The sequence below is a fragment of the Pelodiscus sinensis genome, chromosome 19 (genome assembly GCF_052426305.1).
Source record: "Pelodiscus sinensis isolate ZL-2025 chromosome 19, ASM5242630v1, whole genome shotgun sequence".
Classification (NCBI taxonomy): Eukaryota; Metazoa; Chordata; order Testudines; family Trionychidae; genus Pelodiscus; species Pelodiscus sinensis.
The window spans coordinates 33,007,122-33,029,037 of NC_143070.1; the positions used below are offsets into that span (position 1 = coordinate 33,007,122).

At 51.5% G+C, this 21,916-nt stretch overlaps 3 protein-coding genes across 11 annotated transcripts in view; 1 reads left to right on the top strand and 2 right to left on the bottom strand.

The window, feature by feature from the left end:
• LOC149523085 (uncharacterized) overlaps window positions 1-12,744 on the bottom strand; it is a 175,517-nt gene extending 162,773 nt beyond the window's left edge. Inside the window, exon 1 of the mRNA XM_089771273.1 lies at window positions 12,639-12,744. The gene's annotated coding sequence lies outside the window, so the exon portion shown is untranslated. The remainder of the gene's footprint in view (window positions 1-12,638) is intronic.
• On the bottom strand, window positions 511-13,051 carry LOC149523088 (uncharacterized). Its single transcript, XM_089771281.1, has 5 exons — window positions 12,914-13,051; window positions 11,921-11,985; window positions 6,024-6,224; window positions 3,708-3,812; window positions 511-3,413 (listed from the first exon to the last, which is right to left on the bottom strand). Exons 3-5 carry the CDS (start codon window positions 6,160-6,162, stop codon window positions 1,465-1,467), a joined length of 2,193 nt encoding a protein of 730 aa, XP_089627407.1. The 5' UTR covers window positions 6,163-6,224; window positions 11,921-11,985; window positions 12,914-13,051; the 3' UTR covers window positions 511-1,464.
• The window catches only part of LOC149523089 (uncharacterized), a 48,517-nt gene continuing 39,585 nt past the window's right edge, over window positions 12,985-21,916 (top strand). For 5 of the 9 annotated variants that reach the window (XM_089771221.1, XM_089771222.1, XM_089771223.1 and 2 more), the window contains exons 1-2: window positions 13,809-15,945; window positions 20,633-20,833. Coding sequence is in view for 1 of the 9 variants with exons in the window: in XM_089771220.1 (XP_089627346.1) it covers window positions 13,580-13,951 (372 nt within the window). In the remaining 8 variants the exon portion in view is untranslated. Of the gene's footprint in view, window positions 13,115-13,496; window positions 15,946-20,632; window positions 20,834-21,916 lie in introns of those variants that run through there. The other 4 variants (XM_089771217.1, XM_089771220.1, XM_089771216.1 and 1 more) reach the window with 4 other exon arrangements.

The window sequence follows — 21,916 nt, forward strand, 5'->3', positions numbered from 1 at the left end:
TAAGCAAATGATGAATATTCAAATAAGTTGTTTCTGGTCCTCCCAAAGCCCCCATGCCAGCGTTAGCAAAGTTTTTGATACAGTCACCCACAATATTCTTGCCAGCAAGTTAAGGGAATATGGATTGGATAAATGGACTGTAAGATGGAGAGAAAGCTGGCTAGATTAGGGTTTCCAAACTTTTTACTTTAGTTGGAACCCGGTTTTTTTAGTAGTTTTTTTGCAGCCCAAAAATATAAACACATTTAAAAAAAAGAATGAAAAACAAATTAATTTTCAGTTTTCACACGGCTGCATCCTCCACCCAACCTGGGCCAGGGCTTGCGGGACCCGGCGCTGCGTGGGCACTCCAGGAGATGGGAGCAGGAGCAGACTGGGGGTAGGATAGCTGTCTAGAAGCTAAGGAAGGGTAAGGTTGCCAGGGGTCTGGTTTTGTACCAGACAATCTGATATTTGAGGGTTTTGTCTGAGAAACAAATTGAGAAATTACCAGACATAGAAAATGTCAAATATTTTCTAATTAGGTAAGTTTTATTATAATTCCGTGCAAATTTATTATAGTCCTTCGCTGTGAACTGCCTGGATAGCAGATGTGCTCATGCTGCCTGAGTGTGTCTATCTGGCAGGCTGTTCGCAACTACTCGAGGGAAGGTATGTGGAGGGGAGGAGCGGGGGCAAAATGGAATCCCCAAGCAGACTCACTCCTCTGCCAGAATCTGTAGGGTCTGCATGTGCCCAGGTCAGTCCTGCCCCCGCTCCTCCCGATCTCTCAGTCAAGTCCAGCTGCCCCCGGTCCAGCCCTGCTTCTTGCAGCTGGTTCTCCATCCAGCCCTGCTTCTTGCAGCTGGTTCTCCATCCTCTTCCTCCTGTTCTCCCCTGGCCAGTCTCCCCGCTCCCCATCCAGCCCTGGTTCCACCGCCTGCCCTCCCCGACTTCTGCTGAACAGCCCCACTGCTTCCAACCCCGCTTCCGCCACCTGCCAGCCTGCCTTGGGGGTGTTATCCCAAAGATGGACGGGACTGACATGTAGGTCACTGGAAGGCTACATTGAGGAGAGAAGAATCCCATGAGCTCTCACTCCCCCAGTTTAGGTGCTACTGTGAAGGGGGAGAAGGAAGACATACCTCTCCCTGCCACGGCAGCTCTGGGGCTGGGACCGTGGGATAGCCAACTGTCCTGTGGCCACGGCAGGTGTGGGCCGAAGTTGAGGCCAGTGGGTAGAGGTATCTCTCCTCACCAAAGCCCTATAAGACTGCATGGCATTTAATAGGCTGTATCACAGCCAACTGGCCAGGCAGTTTGAAGAGAACTCAGGTTATAGGTTTCTCCCCTCTGTGGGTCCTCCAAAGGCTAACAACATTTGAGCTCTGACTGAAGCTTTCCCCACAGAGCAACTGAAGGGTTTACTCCCCTCTGTGGATTGTCTTATGTTTAACAAAGTCTGACCTGTTTACAGAAAAGGCTTCAATCAGAGCTGTTACAAGGTGACGCACTTGTATGGATTATCTGATGGCTAGTAACGCAGGAGCACTGACTAAAGTTTTTCCCACAGTCAGAGCAATTGAAAGGTTTCTTTCTTGTGTGGGTCCTCTTATGGGTAACAAGGTTTGACTTCTGACTGAAGCTCTTCCCACAGTCAGAGCAATTGAAAGGTTTCTCTCCTGTGTGGGTCCGTCTATGCATAACAAGGTTTGACTTCTGACTGAAGCTTTCCTTGCAGTCAGAGCAACTGAAGGGTTTCTCTCCTGTGTGGTTCGTCCTATGTCTAACAAGGAGTGAGCTGCTACTGAAGTTTTTCCCACAGTCAGAGCAATTGAAAGGTTTCTTTCTTGTGTGGGTCCTCCTATGGGTAACAAGGTTTGACTTCTGACTGAAGCTCTTCCCACAGTCAGAGCAATTGAAAGGTTTCTCTCCTGTGTGGGTCCGTCTATGCATAACAAGGTTTGACTTCTGACTGAAGCTTTTCTTGCAGTCAGAGCAACTGAAGGGTTTCTCTCCTGTGTGGTTCATCCTATGTCTAACAAGGAGTGAGCTGCTACTGAAGTTTTTCCCACAGTCAGAGCAATTGAAAGGTTTCTCTCCTGTGTGGGTCCTCCGATGGGTAACAAGGTGCGACTTCTGACTGAAGCTTTTCCCACAGTCAGTGCAATTGAAAGGTTTCTCTCCTGTGTGGCTCCTCCTATGGGCAACATAGTCTGAGCTGCTACTGAAGCTTTTCCTGCAGTCAGAGCAACTGAAGGGTTTCTCTCCTGTGTGGTTCATCCTATGTCTAACAAGGTCTGAGCTCCTACTGAAGTTTTTCTCACAGTCAGAGCAATGGAAAGGTTTCTCTCCTGTGTGTCTCCTCCTATGTCTAACAAGGTTTGAGCTCTTCCTGAAGCTTTTCCCACAGTCAGAGCAACTGAAAAGTCTCTCTCTTATGTGGACCCTCCTATGGGCAGCAAAGTCTGAACTTCTATTGAAGTCTTTCCCACAGTCAGAGCAACTGAAAGGTTTCTTTCTTGTGTGGGTCCTCTTATGGGTAACAAGGTTTGACTTCCGACTGAAACTTTTCCCACAGTCAGAGCAATTGAAAGGTTTCTCTCCTGTGTGGGTCCTCCTATGGTTAACAAGGTTTGACTTCTGCCTGAAGCTTTTCTTGCAGTCAGAGCAGCTGAAGGGTTTCCCTTCTGTATGGTTCATCCTATGTCTAACAAGGTGTGAGCTGCTACTGAAGTTTTTCCCACAGACAGAGCAATTGAAAGGTTTCTCTCCTGTGTGGGTTCTCTGATGGGTAACAAGGTGCGACTTCTGACTGAAGCTTTTCCCACAGTCAGTGCAATTGAAAGGTTTCTCTCCTGTGTGGATCCTCCTATGGGTAACGAAGTCTGAGCTTCTACTGAAGCTTTTCCCACAGTCAGAGCAACTGAAGGGTTTCTCTCCTGTGTGGGTCATCCTATGTCTAACAAGGTGTGAGCTACTACTGAAGCTTTTCCCACAGTCAGAGCAGTTATGGGGTATATCTTTTGTATGTACTATCTGATGGTTTGTAAAGTGTGAGTGCTGACTGAGGCTTTTCCTAGAGCGAGAGCACTTAAAGGGCTTCTTTCCTGTGTGGGCGTTTTGATGTTCAATACGAATTTTACAGTCATTACAACTGCAGGGTGACTGTTGATGGGGGGTTTCCTGTTGAACGGTTTCTGTGTTTCTTTTTTCCCCTCTGCTGCTCTGACTGGATTTACCCTGTCCCGCTCCTGGCTGGTTTCTGTGCTGCCCTTCTGAGCTATGCTGACTGTCGCAGCTCTCTCCCTGCTCATGTATCTGGAAAATATGCCCTTCAGGTCTTCCCAGTAACATCCCACATGGAGCCACTTGCTTCGGTCCTTCCTGCTGAAGACTTTTCTCATGGTTCTCAGTCAGTGTCCCATCGTCTGCTGGGATAGAGAAATAATTCAGACAGGAGTTATTGTCCAGGATGAGCTGAAAGGAAACCCGGGAAGACAAATAGAAAAGGGGACACACACTCAAATAACGATTGAATTATCATGAGCTGAGTTCATCCTCCCTCTTCACAACCTTTCCACAGAGGAGAGAACCCAGCCTTTCCCCACCCACCACACGCTCTGGCTCGAGTTGAAGACAGATGGAAGAGTCAGACAGACTTAATGAAAAACATAAGTTACACCTCCTATAAACTGGTTTCTGAGTCAGTTTCGCTGATTGCTCACCTGTGTGGGTGTTGCTGATGATCTCCCCTTCCTCACAGCTCTGGGGATCTGGCACCTGTAACTCCTCCTCTTGGTCCACACAGGAGACCACAAGAGCTTCAGAGACTGGAAATCCAGTTTGGAGAGCAATGAACCAAATGCTTGTTCATTAAGGTCTGTGCCACTGTTGCTTCCAGAAACAGGATCTGACTCACCCACCCAGAGAGGCTCCTTCCCCACCTTGCAGAGACTGGGGTCTGAACGGTACAAGAGCCATTGGTACACGCTCATGTGACGTAGTGGGGGGAACCTTTCTGGTTGCTATGCTGGGCAGTGGGTTGTGAGTGGCCTCCACTGGCTGCTGTCTGCAGCACGGCCCAGCAGGGCAGGGCATGAGTCATTATGCAAGGGGGCTTCGAACCTGTCTGACCAGTGATCTCCCAGGGAGCGAAACAATGGGAAGAAGGAGGTGGAGCCCTGGCTGGGGGCAGGGCTAGGGGTGAGTTAGTTTCTGTAGGGGAACCTGGAGGAGACAGCCTAGGGAAAGGGGCTGGAATTGAGTTGGCCCAGTCTCCCCCATCTCAAGGAGGGCTGAGGCATCCTAGGCCCGGTTCCTGAAACCAGATTACATCTGTACTGTATCCTGGAGAAGCAATAAACTCCCTCTGTTCTACTGGCTGGTGGAGTCTATTCAGGCCATTACGGGGGTGCAGGAGTCGGAAAACCCCAACGTGCCATCACATCATCTGCAGTAAAGGTGCATCACCCACCCACCCACCCACCCACCCCGGAATGGCCCAGCTCTTTTCCCAGGACAGCCAAGTGCTCTGCTACACTCTAGGGTACAACTCAGTCCCCCTCCCAGCCCCGTTCCAACCCCCTGGCATATCAGGGCAGGACAGGAACACACTGCTCAGAAGGGGAGCTCTAGGGAGGGCTGGCAGGTCTGACACCAAGGCCCCCAGGCAGGGCTCAGACTGTAGTGGTCACATGGCAGGTTTCTAGGACTTGGAGAGGAAGAACCCAGCAGACCTCAAAGCCTGCTAAGGGCTCTGTCCACAAAGGCTGGGGGACTCCTGTCTGGGGGCTCTTTGGCTCAGATGTTCTACTTTGGCAAAAAGGAGGCAGAGGCAGTTGCCTGAGCAGCTAAGTGAATCCTTGGCAGGCTGTTTCAGGCCCTACCTATGTGCCACACTCCTGATCCCAACTGCCTGCGTCTGGGTGGGCCCTGCTAGCTACCCACAACAGCTGCCATTCCCTCGGCTGCCCAGGGTGGCGCTGAGCTACTCCAGGGACCATCCAGTGCGGAGCTGGGCCGTGCTGCTTCTCTGCTGCTTCTGGGTGTTGCTCAGCTCCCCCTCTGTAGCCTCCGTTCTACTCTGCCAGCAGCAGCCTTTGTGTGGTATCCGAGTCTGCCTCTTGTGGCGAGCCTGGCCTTTGATTTGGTGCCCCTCCAGGGTGGCACAGAATCTATCACCTTTACACCTTGTGAGTGTGTTCCCCTCAGCTTCAGCCACACCCTTTCTCGCACCTTCATTTAGTGTTCAGAAGATCAACCTGTGACATGACCATGGAGATCACTGCGCTACCGCTGTTCCACAACTGCAAGAAACCTTGTGCGAAGTGTGCTGAGTGCCATGTCAACGGGAACGTTCTGATATGATGACTATGATTACCTTGTTTATGTCCATTATTTTTGAACTAGAACAGAATGGTGGGGCAGTGGGTACCAACTAACCAGGAAAACACGTTCCTGAGCCGGAGGCGGCCAATCAACACACAGATCTCCGCAGTAACGGCAAACACAGTCCTAAGAGATGGCTCAGAAAGACACTAACCTTTGAACACAAGAGCAGGATGAGGGGATAATGGATACGGATGTTTTGTTCAAAGAAACAGGAAGGAGGCTAAAGGGTCAGAGATTACCCACAGGCAGGGAAAGACTCTGGAAACCGCACCCTCCTTCCAGTGGCTCAGCCCACTGCCACAAGGGGACCCTGCAGCCAGACCCAGACGCACAACTCTGGTACCTGCCGTTCCTGCCTGAGCCCTTCCGCTCACACCTCCGGCCAAAGCACAACATGGGCAAGATGGTGGGAAGCCCATTGAAAACTTGGCTGTCGGAAGAGCAGCACCATTGTTATGTCCCTGAACCTGCTTCTCCTGGGAGCGGGCATGGAGGCGATAGTGTCTCACACAGAAGCCAGGATTATTGGGGCACATACTCCTGACAGTGGGGGGGGAGGGGCAATGAGGGACCCTAAACCAAACCGAACCCAACCCAGCTGCTCCAAAGCCCAACCTGTTTCTGATACCTGAGGGGACAGGAATCCTTACCCAGCCAGCTCACAGCCTCGTAATTCTCCTGCATCACGTCCCAGTAGAGGGCTCTCTGGCCCGGGTCCAGCAGGGCCCATTCCTCCTCAGAGAAATACACAGCCACCTCCTCGAAGCTCACCGGCTCCGCCACGGCCATTTCCTGTCCCTGGTGCCGCAGGCCGGGGGCTGAGCTGGAGACAGACCTGGGTGTTCTGCAGCCTGGCAGGAGAAGAGCCTCATTGGAACGTATTGTAACAACAGATGTAGCACACAAGGAAACTGGCAGCAAAAAATGTGACGAGAAGTACAAATATACGAGTAAAATGCAAAATATTTGTATATACAATAAAGAGAAAAGCAAGGTGGGTACTTCAGTGGCTGCAGGACAGGGAATTACAGAAATACAGATTTTGGTTATAAGCGTGCAAGTATAAAATTATTTTCCAAAGTATCTCGGAGCTTTCACATTTAATAACCTGGCCGGTAGTGGAGACAAAATACAGGACTATGTAGCACTTTAAATACTAACAAGATGGTTTATTAGATGATGAGCTTTCGTGGGCCAGACCCACTTCTTCAGATCAAATAGTGGAAGAAAATTGTCACAACCATATATACCAAAGGATACAGTTAAAAAAATGAACACATATTAAAAGGACAAATCAAATTTCAGAACAGAAGAGGGATACGGGGGGGGGGGGGGAGAAGGCAGATGTCTCTGAGCTAATGGTATTAGAGGTGATAATTGGGGAAGCTATCTTTGTAATGGGTAAGATACCCAGGGTCTTTGTTGAGACCCCCTCATAGAGTGTCGAATTTTAGCATGAATGACAGTTCAGAGGATTCCCTTGCAAGTGCAGATTTGAAAGGCTTTTGCAGCAGGATGCAGGTGATTAAGTCATTGAGACAGTGTCCTTTCTGGTTGAAATGGCAAGAAACTGTTTTTTCATTGTGATCCTGTCTAATATCTGTTTTGTGGATATCTTTTCATATGTGTTCTTTTTTTAACTGTATCCTTTGGTATATATGGTTGTGACAATTTTCTTCCACTAATTGATCTGAGGAAGTGGGTCTGGCCCACGAAAGCTCATCATCTAATAAACCATCTTGTTAGTCTTTAAAGTGCTACATAGTCCTGTATTTTGTCTCAGCTACACCAGACTAACACGGCTACACTTCTATCACTGGCCGGTAGTGAACATTCAGGAAGCAAAATCTACCCAAGTGGCCAGCGATGTGAGAAAGCACCAGGCTGAGGGTTACTGTATTTCCCTATGTTGGAGGCTGGACACCTGGTAAAACAACTCTTATTCAAGTGAGCTCAGCGGCAATCCATCAGAACTGAGCAGCACAAAGGTTCAAATTAACATCAAATCCCTGTTAAGCATAATGACTGTGTAGCTAGCACCTTCTTATCTTTAAGGCTTTAGGATTCAAAAGGGAAGGGGGACACCTTCCCCCCCCCGACACACACACACATGCTTGGGGGTCTGACAGAGCTGACATGGAATGTTAAATATCAGTTAATTGAATAGTCGAGTAACCTCAAGAATTCGTATGAGTCGCTCGACTATGCTATAGTCCCTGGAGGTGGGCCGGCAGCCAGCGTGTTCCAACCTTCTCCCAAAGAGCCCCGTACAACTCCACGCTGCTGCCACTCCTGTATATCAGAGGCAGTAGTACAGAGTCATACTGATCTGACAGAAGAGCCAGTTTAAAAAGCAGCCCTCCTCGTGGCCCAGCTGCCTGTTGCCCTCGGCTGGTACCTCTGATAAAGTAGCACGGGGTGATAGCAGCCCCTGAGCTCTCAGCCCTGTCTCCTAACACACTTTAAATGCAGACACACAGCAGGGGTAGGTCTCAGATCCATTTCAAGCCAAGACTCACCAGCCTGCTAAAAAAGTTACTGGAAAGTATGTGGCTGTGTCTAGACTGGCCAGTTTTTCCAGAAAATCAGCCACTTTTGCGGAAAAACTTGCCAGCTGTCTACACTGGCTGCTTGAATTTCCACAAAAGCACTGACGATCTCATGTAAGATTGTTAGTGTTCTTGCGGAAATACTATGCTGCTCCTGTTCGGGCAAAAGTCCTTTTGTGCAAAACTTTTGCGCAAAAGGGCCTGTGTAGACAGCTCAGATTTGTTTTCCTCAAAAAAGGCCCGATCACAAAAATGGTGATTGGAACTTTTTTTGCCGGAAAAGCGCATCTAGGTTGGCACGGACGCTTTTCGCAAAAAGTGCTTTTCCAGAAAAGCGTCCGTGCCAATCTAGACATTCTGTTCCGAAAATGCTTTTAATTAAACTTTTCCGTTAAAACCATTTCCGGAAAACCATGCCAGTCTAGACGTAGCCTCTGTGTGTGTGGGTGGGGTAGGGAAAGTATGTTGTCTATAGCATGAACCTATACGTTTTTGCTGAAATGGTTAACTGACTAGACTATTACAGCTCTAGAACTGAATCTGGTGCTGTCCTCTGAGCCAGTCTGGTAAAGAGGGAGGACACTGTCTGGGGCAGCCACTGGACCCCCCCACTTCCTATTTGTGGGCTGGCAGCTGGGTAGCAGGGATCTGGCAGCGGCAGGACTCACCAGCTGATAGGGAGGGAGACAGAAACTATGGGACAATTTTTAAGACCAGCCAGGCTTGAATCTAGCCCTGTCCATTTAGCCTGGGATGTCTGCTCCCTAACTAGAGTGCTAGGCAGGAGACAAAACAACAGCTCTCATAGGCAAGCCCCAGCTGCTGAATCTCACCCCTTGGGCAGCATCCACCTCTCAAGAGGGAAAGGGGCATCTTCTCCAGGCACTGGCCACCCACACAGTGCTGGGAAGTGGGTGCTGTCCCCTCTCCTGTGTTTTTACAAACACTGCAAATACCCCCCGCCCTTGGGTATTTTTTCCTGGCAGGGCCCGGATCTTATTCTTAATCCTGCCACCAGTCCATAGGCATGCCCAGAGGGTGTGCCCAGGCACACTCTAATGTTTCAAAGGTCCGCTAAGGAACGGACACTGCGCCGGGTTTGCGCATGCGTGGTCAAAACCGGCGGGTCTTAGGATCCCATGGAAAGAGACAGCAGGGACCAGCAACGTAACCCTGCCTCCCAGGCAAGCGACGTAAGTGTAAACTCCAGGCAGGAAGGTGGGAAGAGTGTCCCGGGCAGGGGATTGGGAGCAGCAAGGCTAGCCCGGGGGTTGGCTCGGCTCAGGAGCAGCTCAGCTGGTGTGGGGGGGGGGGGGGTCGGGTCGGGTCAGGAGCAGTGTGGCTGGCACGGGGGATTGAGAGGGGCTAGCCTGGCCTGGGGAGGGGTGGGGACAGCGCGGCTGGGCTTGGGGCGGGGGCAGCGCGGCTGGCCCGGAGTCGCGGGAGCCTGGGGGCAACGCAGCTGGCCGGGAAGGGAGGGCCTGGGGTTGGGAGCAGCGCAGCTGGTCTGGCCCGGGGAGGGGAGTGGGAGGTCAGGGGCAGTGCGGCTGGCCCGGGGAGGGAGGGAGGGCCCAGGGGCAGCGCAGCTGGCCCCTGCCCCCCCAGAGCTGCTTCCCATCCCTCTTCTTCCCAGACCCCCTCTTCCTCCCGGCCAACCCCACGTTCCTCGACCCCCCCCCCCCCCCCGCAAACTCTGCTTCCTGTACCTCCGTCCTTCCGGCCCTCTCCTTCCTCCCAGCCAACCCCATGTTCCTTGACCCCCCTCCCAGCTCTGCTTCCTGTTCCTCCTTCCTCCCGGGCCCCCTTCCTCCCAGCCAGCCCTGCGGCCCCAACCCCCCGCCAGCTCTTCTTCCCACCCCCTTTCTCCTGGCCAGTCCCTCCTCCTCCCGCCCATGATCAAGTGTGTCCGGTTTTTTTGGGGGTGGTCTACCTGGTAACCCTACCAGCTACAACTCCACAACATGCTCAGGGACGGGGCTTCTCCTCCTCCCCAAGACGTCAGACTCAACTAGAGGCTCCCAGTGACGATTGCGCCCCACCTTCCAGTCATTCCACGTCACCGCCAGGCTTCAGTCTGGCACCCAGTCGGAAAACCAGGAAATACCAGACATTGCATGTGTCGGGTATTTTCTGGATTTTTTTTTTTTTTAAACCAGACAGAGGGCCCAAAAACTGGACTGTCTGGTAGAAAACCGGACACCTGGCAACCCTATGAGTCAGACCTGGTGCAGGCACCAGGTGATGGGGACTGCCAGAACTTTGGGAACCCCTCAAAAGGGGGATGAGAAACCTAATACAGACAGTAGGGAGAGCACCAGAAGGGTGACCCTAGAACTCTGTTACAGACCAGGTGGCGGCTGCAGGAGGAGAAGGGAAAAATAGGGGGAAAGGGGCAGAGAGGAAGGGGCTTGTGCTGAGGGGAGGGCGGCAGGGCAGAAGAAGAAAGGAGAAGGCACCATGGGACAGGGTGGAGGAGAGACACAAATGTCAGGGGGCCAAGTGGAGACAATGAGGAAAAGGGCAAGAGGGGAGGTGTCAGTGGGAGGGGGACAGGATGATGCTAGGAGAGGGGAAGGGCTTGGGGGGCTAGAGGGGAGAAGGGGAGGTGCTGGGAGAAAGCTTGAAAAAGGGTGGGCATGAGGAAGGCAGGGATGGAGCAAGGCATGTGTGAGGGACAGGGGCAGAGGCTGGTGAGGGGGTGGGCATCAGGGGAAAAGAGAGCAAAAGGGGCAGGAGCAGTGAGGGAAGGGAGAGGCACCAGGAGGGTGCAGGGCTAAGGAAAGGTGCAGGTGCGAGCGGATTCTGGGGGTGAAGCAGAAGGGCAGACGCGTGCAGGGGAGGGACCAGCACCAGAGGAGAGAGGCAGGGCAGGTGTGTAGAGGGAGGTGTTAGAAGAGGGGATGAGGAGGGGTAGCTCACATGATCAGAGCGGGGCTACTGGAGGAGTGGGCACAGGGGGGAGAGAAGGGCTGGTGGAGGGGGGCAGGTCTCAGGAAGGCTGAGGGCAGTGAGAAGGGCAGGAGTCAGGACAGCAGAGATGGGTGAGGGGTTGGGGGCGGGGAGAAGCAGCAGGCACCAGGGGAGCTGATGGAGCAAGGGGTGGAAACATGGCAGCAGAGGGGAAAGGTAGAGGTTTATAAGATAGGTATTCATAACTTGGGTGCCACAATGACACATTCAAATAAGCCACAAACTCAGTACTGGTGCACAACACAAAGGCTATGTCTACACTCGCAGCTTTTTGCCAAGGGTTCTCGTGCAAGAAATCTTGCACAAGAAAACATCCACACTGCCATGTGCACGCTGTGCTTTTGTGCAAGAGCTCCCATGGCAGTGCGGACGCTCTCTTGCCCAAGAAAGCTCCGACGGCCATTTTAGCCATAGGGCTTTCTTGCGCAAGAAATCCCTGCTGAGCGTCCACACTGCCCTCTTGCGCAAGAGCTCCTGCGCAAAAGGGGTTACACCTGTTAAAAAAGGAGCGTAGCTCTTGTGCAAGAAGCCCTCTCTTACCACACCGTACTGTAAAATTCCTTGCACAAGAGCAGGTGGGCAGTGTGGACGCTCTGCAGATTCTTGCGCAAGAACGGCTATACTTGGGCAAGAAGCCGTGAGTGTAGACATAGCCAAAATGTATCGTGCTCATGGGAGGAAACTCTTAGAGGGAACACTTCCCCCAGCCTCTCCGCCCCCGAGGTAATGTCACACACCTTGGGTTAATGCAATCGCAGGATAGTTGCATGAGGGGGGTTTGGTGAGGGCCAAATTAATCCCTACTGGTAAGAGAATGGTGGGAAAAGTCCTTGGGAGGAGGGGGGGGGGGGTCACATGACACCTTTTATTTCCAGTCTCGTGTCCATATTGCCCGGAAAGTATTACTTCCAGAGGCATGCCTAATGGGAGTTGGGGTGTGGCTAATAGGGGGTCAAAGTACATTTTTAAAAAATTCTTTGGGTGCACACCCTAGTGAAATGTGCTGCACACGCCTGTCCCAATTTTACCCTTTGGCTCCTCTCTTGGTCATGCACCCACACACTCAGTTTGGCCCCAGCAGACTTTGCCTCCCCTTTAAAAAAACAAACAAACATGAGCGGGGCAGGGTGAGGGGAACCTTTTGCAGGCAGGGGCATTGAAGCGAGAAGCAAAACGAAACAAACTCCCAAAAACCTCGCACGTTGGCCCGGACGCCTCCCGTTCACCACACCCCAGGGCAGCCCAACCTAGTAGATTTTGTGGTGCAAAGAGTGGAGGGGGGGCGGGGGTCTCGAAAGCCAGGGCAGGCTCCCCAAGACTGGAGAGTTCCCTGAGCTGAGTTCCAGGCAGGCCAAGGGCCATGTCCGGCCCGCGGGCCGTGGGTGTCCGGCCCCTGCCTGCCTAGAGCAGGGATTCTCCGGCCCTAAAGCCAGGCTGGGTTTCCCCGCCCGCCCCCGGGCCGGTTTGCAAGCCCCCCTCCCCCACGCGCGGTCAGTGCGGCCCCGAGCAGCCCCCGCCCCGCACGCACCGGGCCCCAGCAGCTGGTCTCAAAGTTCGGCCCTGCGTGGAGCATGCGCAATAGCCGCGGCTGAGGCCGCTGCCCTCACTCTTCGCGCAGGCGCAGACCGGGGCGGGGAGTGGAACGCTGGCGCGGGACTGAAGACACCGACCCGCTGCGCGCGCGCGCGGTCTGAACCCATCTGTTCCCCCCCCCCCTCTTCAGGCCCCGCCCCGCCCCGCACGCACCTGGGCTGCAGCGGCCCCAGCAGCTGGTCTTAGGGTTCGCTCCGGACAGCGCGCGGCGCAGGCGCAGTAGCCGCCACTGAGGCGGCTGCCCGCACTCTCCGGATCACGTGCGCGCGCGCGTTCCACTCCCCCCTCCGCCCCTTTGGAACCGCGCGCGGGCCCGTGATCCGGAGAGTGCGGGCAGCCGCCTCAGGCGCGGCTACTGCGCATGCGTTCCCAAGGGGGCGCCCCGGCTGCCTCCTCAAGGGCCGAATTCTGAGGGGTCCGAGACTCACCGCGCCGCTACTTCCGCTTCCGGGCAGCTCCGGAGTTGGGGCGGGGGGGTCCTGACACCTGCCTCTCGGCGCTTTGGGGACAACGGCTCCAACGGCCCCGGCTGCCTCCTCAGGGACGAGTTCTGAGGGAGCCGTTGGGGCCGTTACCGCGCCGCTACTTCCGCTTCCGGGAGGGGAGGGGGAGCGGAGGAGTAGAACGCGGTGAGGCGGCGCCGGGCGGCTAAATCGCTGCGGGGGGCGCTCTTGGCGGCGCGCGTTGGCGGTTGGGGGCAACGGCTCCAACTGCCACGCGGGGGTAACGGTCGGGCGGCGCGCGGGGACAATGGCTGGGGGGAGGGGTCGGTCGCTCCCCGATGCTCCCGCCAGGCTGGGGGGCGCTGGGGGCGGGGCGGGGGCGCGCAGAGGGGCTGTGAGGGGGCTGCAGATGTACGGGGGAGGATTTGAACACAGGGTGGGGAGGGGCATGAGCGTGAGGGGTGCAGAGATGGGGGGCAGGTGGCTCAGGGCCCTGGGGAGACCCTGGCGGGGGAGCGAAGCTTTGGGGGATTTGGGGGTTTTAATTCTGACTTTTTTGGATCCTCAGTGCTGGTGCCTCAGCCCCCCCCCCCCGGACCTGCCCCCCCATTGGAAGTGACCCGGCCCCGGTCCCCCAGCCCAGCCGCAGCCATGGCTGCAGAGAGCCCCGTGGAAAGTGTCCGGGAGGAAGCGCCGCGTCCCGTCTGCCTGGAGGATTTCACAGCCCCTGTCGCTCTGGAGTGTGGGCACAATTCCTGCCAGGCCCCCCTCAGCCCTCAGGGCAGAGACACTGAGCAGCAGGGACCCCTCCAGCCCATTCGGCGGCTGGCAAACGTGGTGGAACTAGCCAAGCCGCTGAGTTTCCAGGCAGCAGAGAGAGCAAGATGGGACGGGGTGTGTGGGGAGCAACAGGAGGCTCCGAAGCTGTTCTGTGAAGAGAATCAAACTCCCATCTGTGTGGTGTGTGACAGATCCCAGGCTCACAGGATGGTGTCCTTACAGGAAGCTGCCCAGGAGTACAAGGTACCGAGTTACTTTGTCCAGTATAATGGGAAATAACATTGGGATTTAACTGAAGGCTAATTTCACTGATTGTTACCTGGCATGGCTCTTTAAAGCCTTCATGGTAGAAGAGATGCTGTAAAAAGTAAATACTTTGGCTTTGTGGCAACTTGCGTCAAGTTTTTACAGATGTCTGATGTGGGAAATGTGTCTCTGAGGCTGCGAATCCTGAAACCCAGCCCTCACTGGTGACAGGAGGGGTTTTAACATGAAGGGAAGGTGTTAACAATCAGAGAGGTTTAGATCAGTTTTTCTCAACTAGTGCTATGAGTACCCTTTAGGAGTACTTGACCGAAATCTGGGGAGGGGATGGGGGTATATCAACACAACTGAAATTTGGAGAGAATTGAATTTTTGTTTTAAGTTTTACAATGCTTTATTATTTTTGTAATTCTTACACCCCAAAATTTCATCACCTCCCTTGCTACAATTAAGTTATTTAAACAAATGTGCTGCAATGGTAGAAAAAAATTGTCTCTCTGAAAACTGCAGGTACTGGGGGTACTTTTGTTTTTAAGGGGTACCTTATGTAAAAAAAAAAAAAAGTTGAGAAACACTGGTTTACATCACAGGAGCTGAAGGCCCGTCTTTGGGAGTGAGCTGCCTTAGGATTGGAGAAGAGGAGCTTACAAGCTGTTACTGATTGGCTGAAAAGCAGTAGTAATCATTTGTCTTATAGACCCACAATGGAATCAGGGCCCTGCACAATGCCTAGCAAGGGACAGTCTCTGGCCTGAGCAGGTCACAGTCTAGTTACACAAATGATGGGAAGGGAAAATGGGGCAGCAAGTTTCCTTATGCTCACCAAGCACGTCAGTGATACAGTTTAGCCCAGTACCCTGCTCTCTCTAGGCTCAGTCCGAGGCTATGCTAACCACTAAGCTATATTCTCCCCCCCCCCCCCCCCCGCCTCTCCGCATCACTGAACAATGATGAAGTGTAGCCCTTAGGAGAGAAAGACGCCTTGCTACAGGCCTCAGGCCCAGCAGGGAGAGCAAATTTCCCACTGAGATGCTGAACTCCTGGGCTGCTGTATGAGGGGTTAGAGGAGGTCGCTGGGCTGTATGCTGTGGGGCCCCGAGCATCTTGAGTCCACCCATAGCAGGGCTCCAGGCGGTGCAGCTCCATTCCAGGCACCTCTGAGATTTGACTGGGTTGTAGCCAGAGTTCAAACTGGTTAACTGAGGAGCTAATGCTTATTGGTGCCAGTTACTGGTTAAACTCCCCGCTGTTCCTTGGCAGTGCCCGCTTACACCAGCAAGGAATGTCTATCTGGAGCTGCTAGGAGTTCCCACCTGCCGGCAGACTTGATGCCCACCCCTGGCAGACTCCACAAGAGAGCCCTGCCCCCAGGAAAGCCCATGTCTGCTACTGATCTTGTCCGTCAGCGGATTTAAAAAAAACTGTAATGGATTACATTGTAATCAGTTACTTAGTATTTTAGAAGCTATTTTATGTTTAGCTAGAAGCCATCTTGTATATCAGAAACCATTTCAGCTTTTCTCTCAAGCACGTAGACCAGAGTGAACTTTCTGTCACTCCGTGAGAAGAGGCCTACAGGATGGGCTATTGGTATGTGTTAATTGGGCTGGTTGGGACAGGAGATGTACTCCCTCGTACCTGTCCGCCATCTTGTTGATAAGGCTTTGTTTTTTCCAAATTTAATTGAGGATTTCTGTAATTGGATGCCCTGACGTCAGACTGTTTGGCTAAGGGTATAAAGATACTAGGATTGATTGTATTAGCAGCCTTACTGGGCCCGGCTCTGCTGTGACCACGTTTGGCTCATGCTGTGCTTTATTAATTAATAAAGCTGTTTGTTAGCTGCCTAAACACAGAGGAGCGTGCTTTTGCTTCGACAATTTGGAGGTTCCACCGAGATTCCTAACACGCCACTTGCCCGTATGGATGGACCAGCACTCCACTTCCAAACCTCTCAGAGCGCTCAATAGAAGGTAAGGGGATACCTGTTACGAAATCTGCTGGTTGAGGGCTTGGGATTTGGAGTGACGGCCGGCCATCGGGGTAAGGGGAGCTACGGAATTCAATTTTGTGGAGCGGCTAACATTTTTGTTTGTCTGTGTCCGTCGTTGTCTATTAGGCCTGTCTTATGTGTCACAGTTCCAAAAGGGCACACCGGTGTCTCTAGTGAGGCAACCATTCGCTGGACCCTCTGTGTTCGGACGCTAAAAGCTGGTGTGGTGCCATTACTCTCTCTCGGCACACGGAACTGTGGGGAAGCTTTGTTGTCTCACTCTGTTGTTTGTGGGCATAGTACTGACCTCTGAGGCTAACCCCAGGCCATAGTACCCCATTCCGCCAGGCTGTCTCCAGGCGCCAGGACGTGGTGTTCTGCCGGGCTGGGGCAGATGCCGGAAACCCCTGCGAGCCAGGTGGACTTTGAGTCCAGTGCCTCGCAACCAAAAGGGGGGGGGGACCAGTGCGAGCAGGTGAATTCTTAATTCGGTGACTCGCAGAGCGAGCAGGCGGATTCTGATTCAGTGACTCGCAGAGCAAGCAGGCGGATTCTGATTCGGTGACTTGCAGAAGAAGGTGTAAGCAGGCAGACTTTTAGTTTGGTGCCTTACAGAATTAAGCGCGCGCAGAAAATGGGGGTAGGTCTGTCTACAGGAATTCCAATGCCTTTATGATAAGAGCCTTCTGGTATAGGATCCTAATAAAGTCTGATATTAAGTGCCGGATGTCTTAGGGCAGCGCCACTTAATAGAAACACCCATAAGAATTGGACAATAAAGAAAGATGCATCTAAATGTGGAAACTGTAGGAAAAATGTGAAAAAGGAGAAAAAAATTGTGTGTGGAAAATGAGTATGAATGTAGTGAGTGAAGAATGCCTGCCGCTGCATAGGTCTGAGACTTGAGCTGATCCCAGCTGCACCAGGGCTCTCCCACAAGGGAGCTCTGAACGCAAGGGGGGGGAAGGGGGTCAGCTGAACCTCGAGACTCAGCGGATATGTGAGGGAGTGACGACTCCCCTTATTTCATGAGCTGCTAAGGTCTGACACTCTAGACCCGGCAGACCCTTTCTTTGGAGTGTGTAAAGTTAGTTTAGGTGGGGGTTAGTCTAAGCACCCCCCCACACACACTGCCAAAAGGCACCCCTATATACTACTTGTACATGCATAATGGTCCAAGGACCTGTAAGGATTTAACAAATTTGAAAAGAAGAAAAATTAAAGCCCTGAGGGATGAAAGTAAAGCTCAGAAAAGCAAAAATCCTCCCTGCAGTAAGATAGGTAACTTAAAAGTTGCTGCAGCACCTCTGTGCCAAAATAATGCATAAGAAGTGGGAAAAAAAAAGAAAATAAAATTCTCAGTTGGCACACTCATATCAACCAAGCTTGGGGGAAAATTTAGCACAACATCACCCCTCTATCCCTCTTTATAACGCATACACAGATAGAGAGGAAACATGAAAAATAACTGAAAGGGATTAGCTCTTCCCTTTGAAAACACGGGCTCCTGTAACAAACTTGCCCGATCCAAAGCAAAACACAAAGTTTAAAATAAGTTTAACAGTTTAAGGAAAGTGTTCCTCCAAATCCTAAGAGGGAGGGGAAAAAAAACCCCCTGCTTTAAGAAATGACTCCTTGTTTCTTGCAGCCTCTTTTAATCATCTTAGCAATGAAACAGTCAAGTTAAACATTTGGCTACAGACACTTTGTTAAATCTATTAAAGAGAAAGTAAGGAATTCTACTGAAACTTAATTGGTTAACCGCATAAAAGAATAGAATCTATACATTGTAAATTTGTAAAACCTGCACCCTAAGGGTTAAATGTGTCTTCCAAGGAACCTAATTATTGTTTAAAAGAATCCAAGCCCAGAAACTTTACAGTGTTTCTGTTCAAGGCTGAGCTGATAGCACTTTTGGCTTGCTTTCAGATCCAAGGTTGTGTGTGTCTGCAAACTGCCTGTCTGTTCTGGAAGGGGGGGAGCACTGTCCCCCATAAGTAAGTCTGTAACATTGCTTATTATTGTGATTCTTTTCAGGAAAAGACAACCTTTTTGCTTGCTGGAATAGTAACTAGCAAGCACCTTGTTCTAAAAAAGAGTTTCTGTGGCAGTAAATCATTTGAAGCTTCACATTTAAAAAAAAAAAAAAAAAGCCTGGTCTGCAGTACAAGAGGGAAACTGAGGCATGCCACTGATAAGGAAGGCTAGCAACTCAGAGGTAATTCAAGAGAGTGGAAGGTCACGAGTACCGATGAAGCTCTCTTGTTCTCAGAAAGTTACAGCTCACTCGCCCATAGAAGTGGTAAGGAACTAGCTATAACTAGTTCCCCTAGCAGATCTTAGGCAGTATTTTAAGTTATAATGGGCCACCCCGACGGGGGTAGGAATGTTTTCTTTGTCTTTTAGATCATCAAGAAGTGCTAATATCAGCTGAAAATTAACTGAAGAAAAAAAAAACCATGGTTCTGTGTCATGACATAATAAGTTTGTGTTCTGTGTTCTGTCCAGATTTGTCTTCTGTGTGTCTTGATTGTGATATATGTATTTCAAACGTTGTGTGTACAATATTGTTGTTCTAATGAAAGAATAATTTAAGTCCCTTGAATAATCTTAACTTTGTGCTTTATATAAATGGTTCTTGCCTTTATAATTCTAGTAGAGTTTTAGTAGCAGGCTATGAAGTTTGTACTGTCTGGAATGTAGCGGAATCTGCTCCTCTACCTGCTGTTTTTCCCTTCTGTCCTACCATCGCCAGCTCCTACGCCGTCTCTTTAAGAACTGGCCCTCCTGCGAAACCAAGCCCCAGAATCAGAAAAGCAGGAGTGGAGACTGGCAGGGTGCACCTTGCACCCAGACCACTTGTGGTGCAGCTCTGATGGCCACATTGTTGCCCCAGTGGTCTTGCTACCTCACCTTGCCTCCGTGCTCCATGGATTGTCGCACGTTGGCAAAGGGGGGATGGTAGCAATCCTTAAAACAAAATTGGTTTGTTCCCAAATTCTCCCAAGCAGGCAAAGATTACTGTCTGGCTTGCCCTGTCTGCCAAGCCCACAACGTGGGTAAACCTGTAAAGACAGTTCCGGCAACCAGACCTCCGCCTTTGGGACCATTTCTGAATTTACAAATGGACTTTATTCAATTGCTTAAATGTCAATCTTTTGAATAATGTGCAAAAGCGACGAGGAGTCCTGTGGCACCTTATAGACTAACTGAAGTGTAGGAGCATAAGCTTTCGTGGGCAAAGACCCACTTCGTCAGATGCATGTAGTGGAAATTTCCAGAGGCAGGAATAAATATGCAGACCAGGATCAGGCTGGAGATGATGAGGTGGATCCAATCAAGGACGATGAGGCCCACTTCTAGCAGCTGATCTGGAGGTATGAATTCCAAGCTGCTTTTGTAGTTAGCAAGCCATTTTGTAGTTAGCAAGCTAGGGTAAGTCTCCAAGCTAGAACTTGCCTTTGACACCACAACTTCTCCCTTCCCCTCCTAATCTCTGCCCCCCACTCCACATACCCAAACTCTGTCCTCCTCTTGCAGCTATGTATGCAAGAGCTCTGTGGTGAGAAATCCACAGCCCCTTATTTGTCCACTCAGCTACTTCTGTAAAGTTCCTTGAAATATTTAATGAGTAGTTGGCTAATCCAGTGCCCCAGGTCACACCTGCCTCTTTTCCCCAAACTCCCTCCCAGACCCCTCTCTCCCTCCTGCATCCCAACCCTTACCCCAAGCTTCCTTCTGCTCCCAATGCCCATCCCAGAATTAATGCATTTCCTCCATTAGTGTCATGGAACAGTGCAACTCAACCACTTTCCAAAATCTTGGAGTGCCCCCCCCATCAAAATGAGTTGCCCACCCCTAGTCTAGTGGCTACGGCTCAGTAAGAGCCAATAACTCAAAGCTGAAGCCAGACTATTTCAGGCTAGAAAAGAGGCACAGCTGTTTGATAGGGAAGAGGATTAGCTGCTGAAACAAATGAGCAAAGAACTGATGGACTCCATTTCTTGATGTATTGATTTGAAGACTGGGCAGCTTTCTAGGAAACACGCTGTGAGGAAACAGAGCTTTGTGCGTGGGTAAGTGGACTAAGTGCAGTGGCTTGTGCCACAGAGGAGGTCAGACTGCATGACTGAGGATATCTTCTGACCCCATGAATCCACAAATTTTAAAATCTCATCCTGCAAACAATTAGCGCACGTGTTTAATAATATGGTCTGAATGGTCATATTAACTTCATTTCATCTCTGTTCTGGGTCAGATGAGACAACCATAATTTGTGCTGCAAATCAATGAATAAAGACTACGGGTTTTAAATACAGCAGCCTAAATTTAATCTAGGTCCATGTTCAGGTGGGTGAATATATGGTTTATTGGAAACACTGGATGCTGAGAATTGAATCCCATTGTTACAGGCACAGTTTTGTTGAAATTCAAGCCCGGTACGGAAAGAAATGAATATAGATTTGGGATGTAACTTGAAGATGCTGTTTATGGAATATCAGGACTCAAACTTTTGCTCATAGTGGCAGAGTCTAGAATGGGGATCACCAGGGACAGTGTCTGGGAAGAATGGGGATCACCAGGGTCAGTGTCTGGGAAGAACGGGGGTGTGGAAAGGATTAAAGCCCCTTCTGAAATGTCTGCAATTGCCCTTCTTCCCCTGCCAGGCTGCAGAACACCCATGTCTGTCTCCAGCTCAGCCCCTGGCCTGCAGAGCCAGGGACAGGAAATGGCTGTGGCAGAGCTGGTGACCTTCGAGGAGGTGGCTGTGTACTTCTCTGAGAAGGAATGGACTCTGCTGGACCCAGGCCAGAGAGCCCTCCACAGGGATGTGATGCAAGAGAATTATGAGGCTGTGAGCTTTCTGGGTAAGGATTCCTGTCCCCTCGGGTATCAGAACCTGGGTGGGCTCTGGAGCCGCTGGGTTGGGTTTGGTTGAGGCCCCTCAATGTCCTTTGCCCCCCAGTGTCAGGGGTATCAGCCCCAGTAATCTTGGCTGCTGTGAGAGACTGTTCCCTGCATGTCCCCTCCCAGGGGAAGCAGGTTGAGGGATATAACAATGGTGCTGCACTTTCCTCACCCTAGGTCTCCATGTACTTCCCCACTGCTTTGCCCATGTTGTGCCTTGGCCATAGGTGTCAATGGAAGGGGCCAGGCAGGAACGGCAGGTGGGTCTGAGTGCTTTTCCGCAAAAGCGTCCGTGCCGATCTAGATGTTCTTTTCCACAAATGCTTTTAACGGAAACACTTTTCCGTTGAAAGCGTTTACGGAAAATCATGCCAGTCTAGATGTAGCCATAGACTTTAGCCAAGAAGGTGGTGCTTCTGTAAATTAAGGGGCTGGGTTTCGTTAATAAAAGAGCCTCTGCTAGACAATTGGAAACAGGGTATTAGCTTTTTGTTTTTGAGGGATTCCGGGATGCGACTTGGACTCAGCCTAACCGCATGACAGGATACCCATAAGCAGGGAATGTGGGACACACCATCTCTCTTTTTGTACAAAAAGTAAGTTTGTGTGTCAGGATTGAGGCTCGGGGAATTTGGATTGTGGGAAAGGACTTAGGGTTGGGGCAGAGTTGGGGAACAGATGTGTAAGGGCTGGCTCTGGGGTAGGGCTGGGGATGAGAACTTCAGGGATGAGATAGAGGTTTGCAGTGTGGAGAGTTGAGGGCAGTGTTCCCTCTAAGGTTGAGGCCCACTCACTTCCAAAGCAGAGCCATGCTGTGAGTACTCAGCTGCTCCAGGGTGGGCCACGTGGCTGACAGCACTTGTTCTAGTGGCCCCGGACACGGAAAGGGCAAGAGCCATAGTGGGCGCCTGCTACAGCAACCTGGCTGGAGCCAGAGCCACAGCTGTGTTGTGGGAGGGGCATGCTTTGACAGCCTTGACCAGGGCCTGAGCCACAGCAACACTAAAGGCAGTGGCTGCTTTCGTGGCCCCAGTCCAGAGCAA

Excerpts from the sequence above, each read along its gene's own strand:
- LOC149523088 (XM_089771281.1), bottom strand. The coding sequence starts at position 6,162 with ATGGCCGTGGCGGAGCCGGTGAGCTTCGAGGAGGTGGCTGTGTATTTC. Across the intron at positions 3,813-6,023 it reads CGAGGCTGTGAGCTGGCTGG|TCTCTGAAGCTCTTGTGGTC; the intron begins GTAAGGATTCCT and ends CTGGATTTCCAG. Across the intron at positions 3,414-3,707 it reads CATCAGCAACACCCACACAG|CAGACGATGGGACACTGACT; the intron begins GTGAGCAATCAG and ends TCTCTATCCCAG.